We start from the raw sequence: 16143 nt of genomic DNA, 5'->3' as shown, positions 1-16143 counted from the left end.
GAAGCTGTCTGTATGGAGTTTGTACGTTCTCCCTGTGACAGTGTGGGTTTTCGCCTGATGCTCCGGTTTCCTCTCATATTCCAAAGACGCACGGGTTTGTATGTTTACTGGCTTCAGTAAAATTGTAAATTGTCCCTAGTGTGCAGTATGGTGTCAGTGGGCCAAAGGGCCTGTTTCCGCACTGTACCTCTAAAGTCTATAACAGTCAAGCAGCATCTCTAGAGATAAAGGATGGGGGCTCTTCTTCACACTGGTTCAGACAGATTATGAAGGAAACATGATTTACATGTTTGAAGGCACAACAGTGGCCAGAAAGACCTCTGCCTCCCGAGGAGATGGGAAAGGTTCTATCTTAATGTAAAACTTTTCTCTCTGCATATTGTCAGAATCTTTTTTCCAGGAGGGGCAAATCAGATAAATAATAGAGCGTATAGGGTGATTTCACGAAAGGTCACTGGAGCGTAGATCCGCACCCACGTGACCGAAAATTTGAAGTGGAGTACATGCTATACATCCGGTACATGTTAGTGAATGGGAAAACAGGCACTTTCACACCCGTTAAAAACATCGAAAACGGCCAGTTTTTGAGCTGCAATTTACTGTGCCAGTCGGGGTGACCGTGAGGCACAGCTACCTAAATTTACAGTCCAAAAAAAAGATAGAAACTAAGGTAAATTCAAGAGGGAGCTGAAGGTGCAAATCCAGCGGAAGTGACCAGCGGACATTTGCCGTGGAGATTTAAAGATCCAAAATATCGGGAATTATCGCGTTTGCTCGCTGCATTTCATCAAAAGTAAGGCATTATTGACTTTTTTATCTTTATTCATTTGTTATATGAAAATGACATGAATTTATTTCAAAACGCATTGATAGTTTACGATTATTTAAATGGTAAATGTAGCTTCAGAAGCGTTTTCATTTTGCATGTTAAAACCCACCTGAGAACCATGGGCGATTTTGCAATTTTACTGACGGATTTTTCACTTTTAAAACTTTTCATATAACAAATGAAAAAGATAAAAAAAGTCAATATGCCTTACTTTTTGATGGGGGGGGGGTGTGTGTTGGCTGGGCTGCGGGTGAGTCGGGGCGTACAGCCGAGTGTGGTTGGCCGTGGTCGGCGGGGGGGGGGGGGCTGGGGGTGACGTAAATCGCAGCGAGTGGAAAACAGTGCCCAGCGGGCCGCAAGGATCAGAGCCATTGTGACGTCATCAGCTCGTTAACTTTAAAAAAGATTTCAGGTTTGTGAACAATTTTAATAAATAACTCGGGAAATAATGCATCAAATTTTCAGATGAGGCGATTTTTGACATCATGCCGTAAATCTCTATCGGAATAGATACCTTGTTGGTATTTAAAAGACTTTTGGATAGGCAGGGCATGGCAGGATAGATAAGTTATTGTCTTGGCATCTTGATCTGTATGGACATTGTGGGCCATAGGGCCCGAACATGTGCTGCAAATTTCAAATTCTCAAATATCTCAAATTTGAACCACAGCTTCTTTGCAGTCCATGTGTGTTTTTTTGGGGTGAATAAGCCCAGTTGGAGCAAGTATTATGGATGCATGAGAAGGAAAGCATTGTGATCAGGCAAGGAAGAGACTCGATCATAACATAAATGCTTCTTGTTTTTCTATTGAGATTAAACAAATTGATTTAAACATAACACAAAGTGTTCAATGCTGAATGTAGGAAATGTGTAATCTTTGGTTTGTTGCTTACTGTGTTTGATTGAATTAACTTGCTTGATGAGCGGTAGTTCCGGGTTTAAAGAAGGCATTGAGATGGACATTGGGAGGAATTTCACTGATTCTCTGATTTAATTTTTAAAAAAGTGAGATATATCATGGTGGAAAGAAGAAGATTGAACCCGGGCTATTCTGCTCTGCTTATTTCATAGCTGGTTTAGATGACCAATTCTTACCCAGAGTAGATGAATCGAGGACATTTAAGGACCAGAGGACATGAGTTCAAGGTGAAAGGGAAAAGATTTAATAGGAATCTGAGGGGTAACTTTTTCACACAAAAGGTGGTGGATGTAAGGAACAAGCTGCCAGAGAAGGTAGTTGAGGCAGGGACTATCCCAACATTTAAGAAACAGTTAGATGGATAACATGGATAGGACAGGTTTGAAGGGATATTTACCAAACGCAGGCAGGAGGGACTAGTGTAGCTGGGACGTGGGCAACTTGGGCCGAAGGGCCTGTCTCCACCCTGTATCATTCTATGACTCTAAGTCTACAGCACGAGAGTCTACAACAAAATGGTTCAATGGTACTTTATGGGTCGGTGTTGCAGGGGTTGACCTGGCCTGGTGATGCTGTCAAATGGCCACAGTCAGACTACACAGCCGATCATTCACATGCACCTACAGTGACGTTTGCTATTCTGCTTACAATTCAGTAAAAATCATACTATGCACAAGCTCAATAATAAATAAGTACAAAAGTACAACAATTGCAGTGTGAAGAATGCTAGACTTCACTGAGGCAGTACACCCCTGCTAAATGGGACTCAAACCCACATCCTCCGACTCAAAGTCAAGTGTGTTACTTATTTTGTAAAAATTAATTTGCCAAATGACATCAGATTTGAACCACAGCCAGAAACTTTGAGCCAGTTTGACAACATTTGTTTAACTTTCCATTCAGAAGCATGACCATCTCTCAACCCAACAGACAGACAGGGTAGCTTACAGCCCAAGAGTATGAACTTTGAATTCTCCGATTTTAGGTAAGTACAATCCCCCCACGTCTTCCCTCTCCCCTTCCCCAGTCCCCCACTTGGACCTGCACCTATTTCCTTCCTCCCTCCCCCTTCCCTTGCACCCACATTAATTCCTCTAGCTTCACTGTTCACAACTCTTCCAACCTTTTGTGTTGCACCTTATCTTTTTATTTCTGGCCTTTGTCCAACCATTTGCCGATCACACCCCTCCCACACCTGTATCAACTTATTACTTGCAGGCTTTGCCCTGCCCCAGCTACCCAACCCCCACTAACACCCCTCCCCACCCTTCCCCATCTACTCTAGCACTCTGTGTCTTTGTCTTTAGGCAGACAGGGTGCATGTTTATACATTAAAATTAATAGTTGCAGAGAGCAATGATGTTTAAGACATGAACATACAGACACAAAGATTGTAGTCAAGTATGCAATATTGATAGCCACTAGTTTTGTACAGTTAAACAAAACAGAAGAACTAAACGTTGGTAGATTCTATTTTGTGGAGGTCAATAAGTGATCAATGTGTGTGAAGATTAATGTTGATTATCCAAATGCTTGGAGAATGGGAACCAAAAAATATGAAGATGATGGTTTTATTGAGACGTAGCATTTGTGAGTGTGGAGAAAGTGTGTGAGTGAGCAGGAAGGATCTGCAAAGATAAGTACAAGCTGTGGGTTTATAAATTGATTGAAATTAATAGGGTGAAAGACATAACTTGGAAACTGGCCATTCAGCCCACAGAGTACACGCCAACCATTGATCACTCGTTCACACTAGTTCTATGTTATCCCACTTTCGCATCCAATCCCAACACATTAAGGGTAATTTTACAATTAACCTTCACATCTATATTTGGGAGGAAACAGGAATGCCCTGAAGAAACCCACGCAATCACAGGAAAAATCTGCAAACTCCACACAAATAGCACCCAAGGTCAGGATCGAGCCTGGGTCATTGGCACTGTGAGACAGCAGCTTGACCAACTGTGCCACCATGCCACGCATTACAGAGTAATTGTCCAACATCCAACCTTATTCACCTCCACAAACCCTTAAAGCAACCTCAAACTTATGTATACATATATATTAACTGCATAATTACTTTTTGTAAACCAGCATCTACAGTTTCTTATATCTCAACTTGCTTACGTTGTCTCTCTTAACAATTTGTCTATGTTTTGTCAACACAACGCTTCTAAGCAGCATTGTCTTACCAGTGTGATATCAACATTTGAAATTGTTATATTCCGGTCGGCAGGCTGAATTACAACTTACACGCAGGTTGCCTGGATCACGAGAGAGAGATTTATTACCCAACATTCCCTGCTTATATTGAACACCAACTCATTAACATATACATGAATATGTATAAATACATTACATTGCTCTCCTTTTTTTTAAGTATTAAATCTAAGTACTCAGTTACAATTTTGTTGTTGTGATACTTGATTTAAAACAGTACTTATGAAATCTTAAATGATAAACATAATGTATTTATTTACATATCTACACACTTTTATTTTACTTATACAGCAAGTTACTTAACTCGCAAACCTAACCTGGCTACTGGTTTTCGGATCCTGCCTGATCTTCTAACAGTAACAGGTGTAACAGGTTTAGGTGTTGACTCAACTGTAGATTTGTTTGGCTCTATTTTAGTACCCCGACTTTGACCAGAGGAATCGGTTTCTTTGTCTGAACTAACTGAACATTGTGTTTCAATCACAGTGGTCCCTTCCAACTCACTTTCAGATAAAAACTCAGGGTTTAGGACTTCATGCTCAGTTTTTGGTTCATCTTTGGCTGGAATCATTTCATCAACATGAACACTATTGATCCTATCTCCAACTTCAACAAAGTATCTTTTTATTCCACACACTTCCACTATTTTCCCAACATCCCATTTGTCTCGACTGGACTTGTTGGGAGGACTGAGAACACAAACCTGCTCATTTGGCTTGAAGTACCTCTCCTTTTTGTGGGAGTCAAAATGGCGTTTTTGACTTAACTGTTTTTGCTTAACTCTCAAAGCCAAATTGGGTTGAACTAGACTTAGGCGTATTCTTAGCCTTCTCTTCATCAACAGTTCTGCAGGTGAGTAACCTGTTGTTGTGTGTTGTGTGGTTCTGTACTTCAGCAAGAAACTAGCCAAACGATGTTTCATGCTGAACTTTGAACTACCCTGCATAACCTGTTTCTTGAGAGCATCGTTGACAATTCTAACAGACCTCTCCGCTGTCCTGTTGGAGGCTGGATGGCATGGGGGAACAAGTGTGTGTTTTACACCAGGCCCGTACAAAGCTTTTCAAAAAGGGGGGTGGCATGACAGGATTACAAAAAACTTAATGTGAAATAATGTGCGCGCAGCGCACATCACGAGCGCGAAGCGTGAAGTCCCTCGATGCCAGGGTCCTCGCTTAAGGGCCCTGGAAAATCAGGGGTTTTAGATGCTCTCTGATCCATTCTGAGCCTTGTTTTGGAGCATTTTTGCACCAAATTTATGACCAATATTTCAGAAATTAACAGGAATCTGAGGTAGCTTTTTCACACAAAGGGTGCTGGGTGTATGTAACGAGCTACCAGAGGGTGGTGAACTGTGGAATTCATTGCCACAGACAGCTGTGGAGGTCAAGTCAATGGACATTTTTCAAGAGGAGATTGATAGATTCTTGATTGATACGGGTGTCAGAGGTAATGGAGAGAAGGCAGGAGAATGGGTTTGAGAGGGACAGATAGAGTCATAGAGTGATACAGTGTGGAAACAGGCCCTTCGGCCCAGCATGTCCCATCTGCACTAGGCCCACGTTTGATCTATATCCCTCCGAACCTGTCCTATCCATGTACCCGTCTCAACTACCTCTCTGGCAGCTAGTTCCATACACCTACCACCCTTTGTGTGAAAAACATACCCCACAGATTCCTATTAAATCTTTTGCCCTTCATCTTAAACTTATGTCCTCTGCTCCTCGATTCACTTACTCTGGGAAAAAGACTCAACCATATCTATTCAAATCATGATTTTATACACCTCTATAAGATCATCCCTCATCCTTCTGTGCTCCATGAAATAGAGTCCCAGCCTACTCAACCTCTCCCTATAGCTCTGGCCCTCTAGTCCTGGCAACATCCTCATAAATCTTCACTGTACCCTTTCCAGTTTGATGACATCTTTCCTATAACATGGTGCCCAGAACTGAACACAATACTCTGAATGCGGTCTCACCAACTTCTTATGCAACTGCAACATGACCTCCCAACTTCCATACTCAGCCTGACCCACAGTTACTCCAGCACACTGTAAAACGTCACAGAACAGGGCAAGATTAGCAGGTTTGCTGATGATACAGAAGTGAGTGGTTTTGCAGATAGTGAAGATGGTTGTGAAAGATTGCAGCAGGATTTGGATCAATTAGCCAGGTGGGCAGAGGAATGGTTGATGGTTGCATGGTTCCTTGAAGGTCGTGTCGCAGGTATATTAGGTTCCTTGAAGGTCGTGTCGCAGGTATATTTGGCCCTCATCAGTCAGAGTATTGAATATAGAAGTTGGGAGGTCATGTTGTAGTTGCATAAGACGTTCTGGGCACCACGTTATAGGAAAGATGTCAAACTGAAAAAAGAGATCCCCATCCTGGATCAGTCCAATCAGGGTTGTGTCATTCTCACAGCATTCTCATGAGCATTCATTGATGCCATCTCCATTGTGGTAGCAATCTTACATGTTTTCTCGAATGTAAGATCTCGAGTGTTCATGAGTTTGGACTGAATTCGTTCATCCACTAGACCACAAACAATCTGTCACGTAGTGCGCGTCTGAGAAAGGTTCGAAAGTTACAGCGCAAACTTAAGTTTTTCAAGGCAACAATGTACTCATTGATTGTCTCATTCTGCTTCTGGTTTCTAGTGCTGGATTTATAGCTTTCTGCAATTTCCAGAGGCTTTGGGTTGAAGTGCTCCTCCAACTTCTTCATAATGTCATTAAATGACACGTCTTTTGCCTTTATGGGCGCAAGGAGATTCACGAGTGTGCCGTACACTTCAGGACCGATCTCAGTGAGCAGAATCACTTTACTGCATTTGCATACGGCCTTATTTGTTTCAGTCATTATCTCTCCTTCACCACTAATCTCCAATATGTTGTTTGCCGTGAAAAATATGTTTGCTCTCTCCATATAGGAGCTGAACTGCTCTCTACTCTTGTCAAAAGAGCCAAGGTTTCCGATGTAGCCCGTGGATGCTGCCATCGTGTCGTTCTCTTCTTTTTTTTTAAGTCCATTCAAAAACCCCGGTTTCCTGTCTGTTCTGGTGTAACAATTCACCTAAAACTTAGCTGTATAAAGACTATACAGCTTGAGGAACCCGACAAAAAAAAAATTCAGTCTAAAATGTTATACAATCCCAAGGACGACATCTTGCCACGTAGGCACAACATAGAGATAGCCTGACAACCTCTCGCCAATTTGTACAGCTGCTGTTTTAAACTACAGTCCCCTGCATAGATGGATCTGCGGCCTATCATGTCCATCTCGCAAACAACTGCGACACAACTCCGTATTCACTGTTTAAATTGTTAAAACAATACTGCATGTTGCAAAACAGTCCTGCACTGTATTTAAAGTATTCACAAACTCTATCCCATCCTCGTCGCCAATTTTGTTATATTCCGGACGGCAGAATGAATAACAACTTACACGTAGGTTGCCTGGATCACGAGAGAGAGATTTATTACCCAACTTGTATTGAACACCAACTCATTAACATATACATGAATATGTATGAATACATTACAGAAATAATTGAGAAATTTGTACTGATAAAATACAAACTATTTGAAAAGTAATCTCATCTTTCCAGCGTGGGTGATTCCTTGAAATGAAAAATAGGAATATAAAGATGAAATATCCCATACTTATTTGTTATGGAGAGATCTAAAACATTCAGTTTTCAGTGTAGGAAATGAGTAGTAATTGATTTATTTTGCCTGAGTGCAAGAAAATATTTGGTGTCTCTCAACTGAACAGGGTGGGATTGGGTTTAATATTTCAGATTTTCAGCATCTACCCTTTTTTTTGTATTTTGAGGCTTGCTTTCTATTTTGTGGCTCCCTGTAACATTGTGATTTAAATCATAATTTAACTGCATTGGAAAATAAGAAATATTCTTGTATTGTTTAAATGCAACAAAATTTGCATATCCATATTGGAAACAGATTTCTTTTCGGGAAAGTGAAGTGTTTGATAATATCAAGTGTCACAGGAAATGCAATTTGACATGTCCTATGGTGCAGTGTGGAAACATGCCCTTTGGCCCAACTCATGCATGCTGACCGAAGTTGCCACCACTCTGTTTCCTACCTTAAAGTGAATTTTGTATTCAATTGGTGAGCTTACCTTGGATACCATATGATCTAACCTTCCAGACCAGCCTACTGTGCTACATCTTGGTAAAGTCACCTTGCTGAAGTTCATGTGGACAACGTCTACTGCCCTGCTCTCATCAATTATTTTGGTCAGCTCTTCAAAAAAACTCGAATCAAACTGGTGAGACGTGATATTCTACGCACAAAACCAATATTAAATTGTCAATTTCCCTACCCCTCCCAGTACTAACTCCCAGAAATAATTCCCATTTGTATATGCAGTACATTGTCAAATGGTTCCATTTGACAACCAATTCTGGTTGTGACACTTCACGTTATTCTTCATGATAGGTGACGTCTTGCCACTGATAATCTTCCCATGTGCAAAGAAGCTTTCCACTGTTGCAATAGAAGCCAACAGAGTAATTTCAAATTATGAAGAAAGTCATAGCATGCAGAAATAAATATTCCACTCTAAGATTGGACTGTGTGATAGTGTTGAGGTAAAGTCAGGCATAAGATTAGGATTTTTGTATGTCATTTTGAGTGAACAGTCTAACGGTCTTTCTTTCAAGTCCCCACTAGGACTGATACAATTGTGCATTAAACTCGCAGTGTATTTGATCTCTGGAAAGTCTTTAACTAGAGAAAGTAGCACACTCCTCATCCATTTACATTGTCCATGGTAAAAATAGTCAGACTCTCAAATCAGTAGAAATTACTCTGAAATTCAAACAGAAATGCAAATGCATGTAAATAAGCAGTTGTCACCCAGAAGATCAAATGAAAAATGCAAATACTGGGAATCTGAAACAGAAAATGCTGACAGTACAAGAGCAGAAAGCTGCGTAACCAAAAAGAAACATTTGAAATATTAATCCATTTTGTCCTTTGTCAGGTCAAGCTGCATTTACTTAGTATTTCCAACATACCTTACTTTCATGCATGAAAGGAAAATTCAACTCATCTGCAAATATTACATCGACAAGACCAAGCGTAAACTGAACATTTATACTCTGTCTCCCAAGGCCGGCTGAATCTCCTGATTGACAACCATTTTAACCTACATTCCCATTCTCATCCATAGGTTCATAAGTTATAGGAGCAGAATTAGGCCATTTGCCCCCTCGGTTATTCTGCCATTCTTAGTTTCTTGGTCCTCCAAAATATTCCAAATGGAATTTAAACTGGAGGTGGTGGAGGGAAGACTTAAGCCAGAAAGGGTTTTTGGGAAGAAAGAGCTACCTTAAATTTAGTTGTATCTGGTTGGGTAACTGTGGTAGGGTGAAGATTATTCCATGCTTTAATTGTGCAGGGGAAGAACGAATTGCTGTACACATCTGTCTTGGTAGCTGGAATCTCAAATTGGATCGAATGCCCTCGTCTGCTCCTAATTGGTTTGGGTTTGGTCTACGTTTTGCAATCTATGTCGAGCTGACCATTTAACATTTTGTAAAAACAGGTCAAACGGTGAGCTTCACTTCTGTCTTGGAGAGGTGGCTGATCTACCTTTTCCTCTCAACCCCATTCTCCTGCCTTCTCCCCATAACCCCTGACATCCTTACTAATCAAGAATCTGTCAATCTCCACCTTAAAAATATCCATTGACTTGGTCTCCACAGCTGCCTGTGGCAATGAATTCCAAAGATTCACAATCATCTGACTAAAAAAAATTCTCCTCATCCCCTTTATAAATTCAATTCTGAGGCTAGGCCTCTGGTCCTAGACTCTTCCACTGGTAGAAACATTCTCACCACATCCACTTTTTCCAAGCCTTTCACTATTTGGTAAGGTTCAATGAGGTCCCCCCCCCTCATTCTTCCAAACTCTAGTGAATACAGACCCAGTGCTGTCAGAGACATTCATCATATGTTAACCTAATCATTCCTGGGATCATTCTCATTAAAAAAAAAAACTCCTCTGGACCCTCTCCAACTACCTCAGATACGGGGCCCATTTTGATATATACCAATCTGTCTGTCCTTGGCCTCCTCCATTGCCAGATTGAGGCCACAAACAAACTGGTGGAACCTAACCTCATATCCATTTTTGTAGCTTACAACCCAGGGGTATGAACATTGAATTCTCCAATTTTAAGTAATGCATTCCCCATCACCTCTGCATTTCCTGTGTCCTCCCCAATGTGCACTGATTTCTTCCACTATCCCACCTTCTCCTTTTCTTCTGCGTCCCTATCACACATATCCTTCCCTCTGGCTTTTACATTTCACTCTCTTCTCACCTTATCTGGGTACCTCGTTGCCTCCTCCTCATCCCTTTGTCACTTACTTTACCCTTTGGCCAATCAAGCCCCCTTCACTCTGGGGCAGCAGAGTGGTGCAGCGGTAGAGTTGCTGCCTTACAGCGCCGGGGACCCAGGTTCGATCTTGACTCTGGGTGCTGGTGGTCCAGAGCTTGTATGGTCTCCTTGTGACCGTGTGGGTTTCCTCCCACATTCCAAAGGCATACAGGTTTGTAGCTTAATTGGCTTTCAGCAAAAATTGTAAATTGTCCCTCTTGTGTACGATAGTGATTGCGGTACGGGGTGATCGCTGGTCAGTGCACTCTCAAATGGCCGAAGGGTCTGTTTCCGTGCTGTATCTGAAGTCTATATTCACCTATGATTTGCGAGGTTTTCACCTATTCACCTATTACAAGCAGTCTGAAGAAGGGCTCTGACCCAAACTGTCATCTATCCATTCCCTCCACAGATGCCGCCTGACCAGTTGAATTCCTGCAGTGTTTTGTTCCAGATATATTAAGCAGTGTCACCAGGAAATGGTGATGTCTCCATCTACCCTCTTAAGTCAACCAAAACCACACCACCTTATCCTTTGCATCAGATCCCAATAGAGAAAAAAAAACTAAATCGTTTAGGTACATAGGTTGGAAGGAAAGAGGCAAGGGCAGATTGGAGGAATGGTCGACCAAGCTGCCTTTGTGTGCTATGCTTGTTAGAGTGAAAATAAATGGCGAATCTCTCTCGCTCTCTCTCTCCCACCCAACATCTATTCGCTACCCAGCTAATAGCCCCAAAGACATTGGCGATGTCTGGTTATATTGGATGTTTGATTTGACAGTCCCTCCGTCCGCAGCCCCCGTCCACACGCCTGACAAATCTTCTCCTAACCTGTTAGTGCAGTCAGACAGCGTCCCGGGCAGGGAGGGAGTTGAGTTGCGGGGAAGAAGGAGGCAGCTTTGCCCAGCTGACGGCTGGCAAACTGAGCTTTAACTGACGTCGCCATGCAAGTTCAAAGGTTAAAAATCAACTTTAAAGCCAATGGCGCTAAACAAAAGCGAGCAGAGCAGGGAGGGTTGGGGGTAGCAATCTGAGCGGGACAGGTGAGGGTAGACGGCACATCTGGGATCCGGGCCAGGGCAAGGGCAAGGGCTCCTGGCATGGTCTCTCCCTCCCCCTTTCTTTATTCCAGCATCGCTCGGAGGAAGCCAAACCAGGCGAGTCTTCTCGCCGTTCCTTTGCCATTTAGTATGAATGCGCCCGAGAAGAGGCGCTGTCATATTCTGCTCTGCAAGTGAGTGCACTAACTGGGAGAGGGGGGGGGGGAAATTGATGCACCTTTCTCCCCCCCACAAACACACACACACACACTAACCCAGGAACTTAAAACAAAAAAAGAACGCTCGGTATTAACGCCATCACTTGCTTCCCGTCTAATTGAGATCACACCCTTTCTGTGCATTGAACTCAGCTGATCAGACACTCCGACGCGCAAAGAAAGCATCTGTCTGTGCACACATCCAGCGGCTAAAATGTGATTCTTTTCTTCTTCTTCTTCCCCCTTTTGTCTTTTCTTCCACCGCAGGGAGACAAATTAGCTTGCCTTCGACGAACTGGACCATGAGCAATGATTTCCCCGCATGGAAGTACATAACTGAGAACGCGACGGTGAGTGATTTTTACTGGCAGCTAAATCAGCATTGCTATTAGAACGAGACACTTGCGTTTAAAATAAAACGGGGAGAGTGCATCTTGAGTGAGGGTTGATCAAAGGGCGGCCCGTTATCAGTCTGCTTGTGAGTGTTCCTATTCTTTTGTTCAGCTCAATGATGTATTTAGTCTGTGCATTGTAACGATGTTGATACAAAGACTTGGTTGTAGACCACTGTCTAATAACGACTATTTGGATACACTCGGATGCATTTCAGTAACGTTGAAGTCGATAGATGGTGAAGAGATTTTTGCCTTCTCATTCCCGTATTTGCAGTGGAAATATGTGAAGTGCAGTTAGATGCAATCCGTACATTTATCAGTGCCGGAGGTAGAAGATGGGCCCTTGTTACAGAAGCGACGCTCTACAAATCTTGCAATGGTCTGGGGAAGGGAAAGGAAAGGAGAGAGGGCGAGGGAGGGAGGGGGGCGACGATTTTGCAGCTGTATTGAAACGAGGTTTTATATTCAATGATGCCTGCATATCATTTCCTAATAAGCAACTAGTGGAAGAGCCCCCTTTTCTCTCTTCTGTATTGTCCTGATTATATGCATCTTGGGGTATGTTGACTTGGTGTCTTCACTCGGTTTGAGATTGAATTCAATTTTGTTAGAGGCTGTTTAATTTGCTCTCCATTTCCTCGCAACGGTGGAGTGACATACTTATGTGATGCAAAACAGAATTTACAAATGAATGGTGCCATTTTTTTATTATCTTGGAAATATTATTTTCATGTTTGCAAAAAAAACCCACTAGATTTTTTTTGCATTTAATGATAATCTGTGGCCTTTGGCCAAGTACATCGGAGACAGCAGCTCCATTTTTCTTCCGTTGTGCCGTTGCCTAGGTGAATATATATATATATATTCCTCTGAGGATGAGCCACGTGTTGATAGTGGCTAAATTTCAGTAAAAAATTCTGGCAATCCATGTAAAGCCTGTGGCCTTGCATCTGGGGTGTGAGTGACTTGAGTTATTAAAACCAATCTTCACAGCATCCACTGCCTGTATAACTCATTATCACCTACCCCACAGCCAATAATGGATCTTTGTGGGCTCCTTGCCTTTTGCATATTTTTCATTCATTTCTTCTATGTGCCATCTGCATCTCTCGTTTCCCTTTCCCCTGACTCTCGGTCTGAATAGGGGTCTCGACCCGAAACATCACCTATTCTTTTACTCCAGAGATGCTGCCTGACCCGCTGAGTTACTACAGCTTTTCATGCCTATCTTCGGTTTAAACCAGCATCTGCAGTTCTTTCCTACACATCACAGCATCCATACTGTGGCAATTTGAACTTACTGCATTGGGTGTGATTGATGTGCGGGTATATGTAAGACCGATCGGAAATCAAATAGGATCGTAGAATAAAATAGTGTTGGAGGAACTCGGCTGGTCAGGCAACAGCTGGAGAGGGAATGGACAGACAACTTTTTGAGTCGGGGGCCTGAGTCTGAAGAAGGGTCTCGACCCGAAAAGTCACCTGCCCATTCGCTCCCCAGATGCTGCCTGACCCACTGAGTTCCTCCAGCACTCTGTGTTTTTCTCAAGGGTCCAGTGTGTCTCTAGGGTCATAGAACAAGTTTTGAATAGCAACTGTGAAATATTAACAGAAAGAAGTTTGAATATTTATAAGGAATTTTGCATGCAACAGAATTTGCAATTTTCTTTGTTAAATGTGATGAATCTGAAGAGGGAGTCTCGACCCGAAATGTCACCCATTCCTTCTCCCCAGAGATGCTGCCTGTCCCGCTGAGTTACTCCAGCATTTTGTGTCTACCTTCAATAGGATGTGACAGTTAGTAACTCGTTGGCAAAAAAAAACATTATTTAATGAGGCAGATTTTGTTGCCAAACCAACAGTGATGCTGACTGTTGTTGAAATGGTTCAAGATTTCAGACAAGGTTATCGTATCCCAAAATAGTTATTATTGTTGTATCCATTAGTATAATGATATAGCAGGCTGCCTTGATGACCATTGGATGTCATTAAGCTACTTAATTTGGCTGGAAGATATGAACTCTACACCTCAGCAGGTCAGGAGTGCTTGGTCATGCAACACTGTCCAAGCTAAGACTGATCGGAGGATTGGGACAAGATAGTGGACTAGCCATGCGGGATCCATTGAATGGGAGGCAAGGAATGGAGTGCCTTGTGGTTTATTACTTCTATCTACTCTTGAGCCTGCACAGGTATTTTGGGCTAGCTATTAACAGCCTAAGTATCCTTTCAATGACCAAATTATTGTAAGGTTACACAGTGCTGGAGTAACTCAGTGGGTCATGCAGCATCTCTGGAGAACATGAATAGATGTTTGAACCCAAATCAGCACCTATTCATGCTCTCCAGAGATGCTGTTTGACCCGCAGAATGACTCCAAACTTTGTGTCCTTTTTTGTAAGCCAGTATCTGCAGTTCCTTGTTTCTAAATAATTGTAAGGTACATGCTGCCAACTTCCTGTATAATCCTTTAAATATAGCTGCTGCCTCCCAATATCAGAAAGGCATGTTCAATCCTGACCTCGGGTGTTGTCCATGTGGAGTGAGCACGTTCTCCCTCCGGTTGCATGGGTTTCCTCCAGGAGCTCCGGTTTTCCCCCCCACTTCCCAAAGACGCATAGGTTTGTAGGATAATTTGCATCTGTAATGATTGCCCCTACTGTTTGGGGAGTAGATGCAATAGTGGGATAACATAGAACTAGTGTGAATGGGTGATGGACTCAGTGGGCTGAAGGGCCTGTTTCCATACTGCATCTCTAAACTTAAACTTAAATGTGTGTGTTCCATTTGTTCACCTATTAAATGCTAAAATAGTGGTGAAAGCTATTAAAGTTTCAATCAATTTTCTTTTGCTTCCCTGTTTTGTATCTTTTTATGAGTCTCATCTTTCTTTCCCCTTTCATCTGTTTCTGTTAGTGATCTGTTTATTCACACCAATGCTAATTTATGCTTTTTTTTTTTCCCTTCGATTTCTTCATCTTCCAATGTCATTGCTAAGAGGACCCATCAATAGCATTTTCTTTTCTCATATATAAGATGCTCTGGTTCCTTAACTCCTGCCTTATTTATTCACACCTTGTTGAACTTGCTACACCCATAATATAAAGAAAAGAAATGGGAACGCAGCAGGGCAGGAGACCATTCAACCCAAAAATAGAACGCTACAAATTATTCTTACTTCCAAGGCCTTGGTGTGTGTAGAGTCTTAAAGATGTACAGCATGAGAACAATTTGGTGTACTGGGCTAGTCCAACTTGCCTGCATTTCAATCATAGCTCGCCAAAGACCTCTTATCTATATATCTGTCAAAATGGCTTTTAAAGGTTGTGATTATATTTGCTTCTATAGTGTTCTCTGACAGCTCATTCCAGATGAGTATAGACGTTGGGAGGTCATGTTGCAGTTGTATAAGGCATTGGTGAGACTGCATTTAGAATATTGTGTTCAATTCTGGGCACCGTGTTATAGGAAAGATATTGTCAAGCTCGAAAGAATTCAGAGAAGATTTACGAGGATGTTGCCAAGACTAGAGGGTCTGAACAATAGGGAGAGGTTGAGTAGGCTGGGACTCTATTCCTTGGAGCGCAGGAGGATGAGGGGTGATCTTATAGAGGTGTATAAAATCATGAGAGAATAGATCAGGTAGATGCACAGACTTTTTTGTCCAGGGTAGGGGATTTGAGGACCAGAGGACATGGGTTCAAGGTGAAGGGGGAAAAGATTTAATAGGAGTCTGAGGGGTAACCTTTTCACACAAAGGGTGGTGGGTGTATGGAACAAGCTGCCAGAGGAGGTAGTTGAGACTGGGACTATCCCAACGTTTAAAAAACAGTTAGACAGATACATGGATATGGCAGGTGCAGAGGGATATGGCCCAAGCGCAGGCAGGTGGGACTAGTGTAGCTGGGATATGTTGGCCAGTGTGGGCAAGTTGGGCCGAAGGGCCTGTTTCCTCACTCTATCACTTTATGACTCTTATACAGACCACCCTCTGAATGACTAAGTTGCCCCTGAGGTCTCTCTTAAATTTCACCCCCTCTCACCTTCAAAAATTGTCCCATAGTTTTAGGAAGGAAGGAATACTTTATTGTCACATGTGACAAGGCAC

The 16143-nt window shown here is 42.4% G+C and overlaps 1 protein-coding gene across 6 annotated transcripts in view; it reads left to right on the top strand.

Moving 5' to 3' along the window:
• The window catches only part of cbarpb (CACN subunit beta associated regulatory protein b), a 161419-nt gene that overhangs the window by 25377 nt on the left and 119899 nt on the right, over positions 1-16143 (top strand). The window contains exons 2-3 of one of the 6 annotated variants that reach the window (XM_055658880.1): positions 2653-2734; positions 11908-11990. In XM_055658880.1, the coding sequence (XP_055514855.1) occupies positions 11943-11990 (48 nt within the window). In that variant the 5' untranslated portion in view covers positions 2653-2734; positions 11908-11942. Of the gene's footprint in view, positions 1-2620; positions 2735-11209; positions 11341-11407; positions 11617-11907; positions 11991-16143 lie in introns of those variants that run through there. The other 5 variants (XM_055658881.1, XM_055658882.1, XM_055658879.1 and 2 more) reach the window with 5 other exon arrangements.

This window comes from Leucoraja erinacea, chromosome 29, assembly GCF_028641065.1.
Source record: "Leucoraja erinacea ecotype New England chromosome 29, Leri_hhj_1, whole genome shotgun sequence".
NCBI classification, from domain to species: Eukaryota; Metazoa; Chordata; class Chondrichthyes; order Rajiformes; family Rajidae; genus Leucoraja; species Leucoraja erinaceus.
Note: the sequence above shows the minus strand (reverse complement) of the source record. Positions and strands in the feature narration are given on the sequence as shown.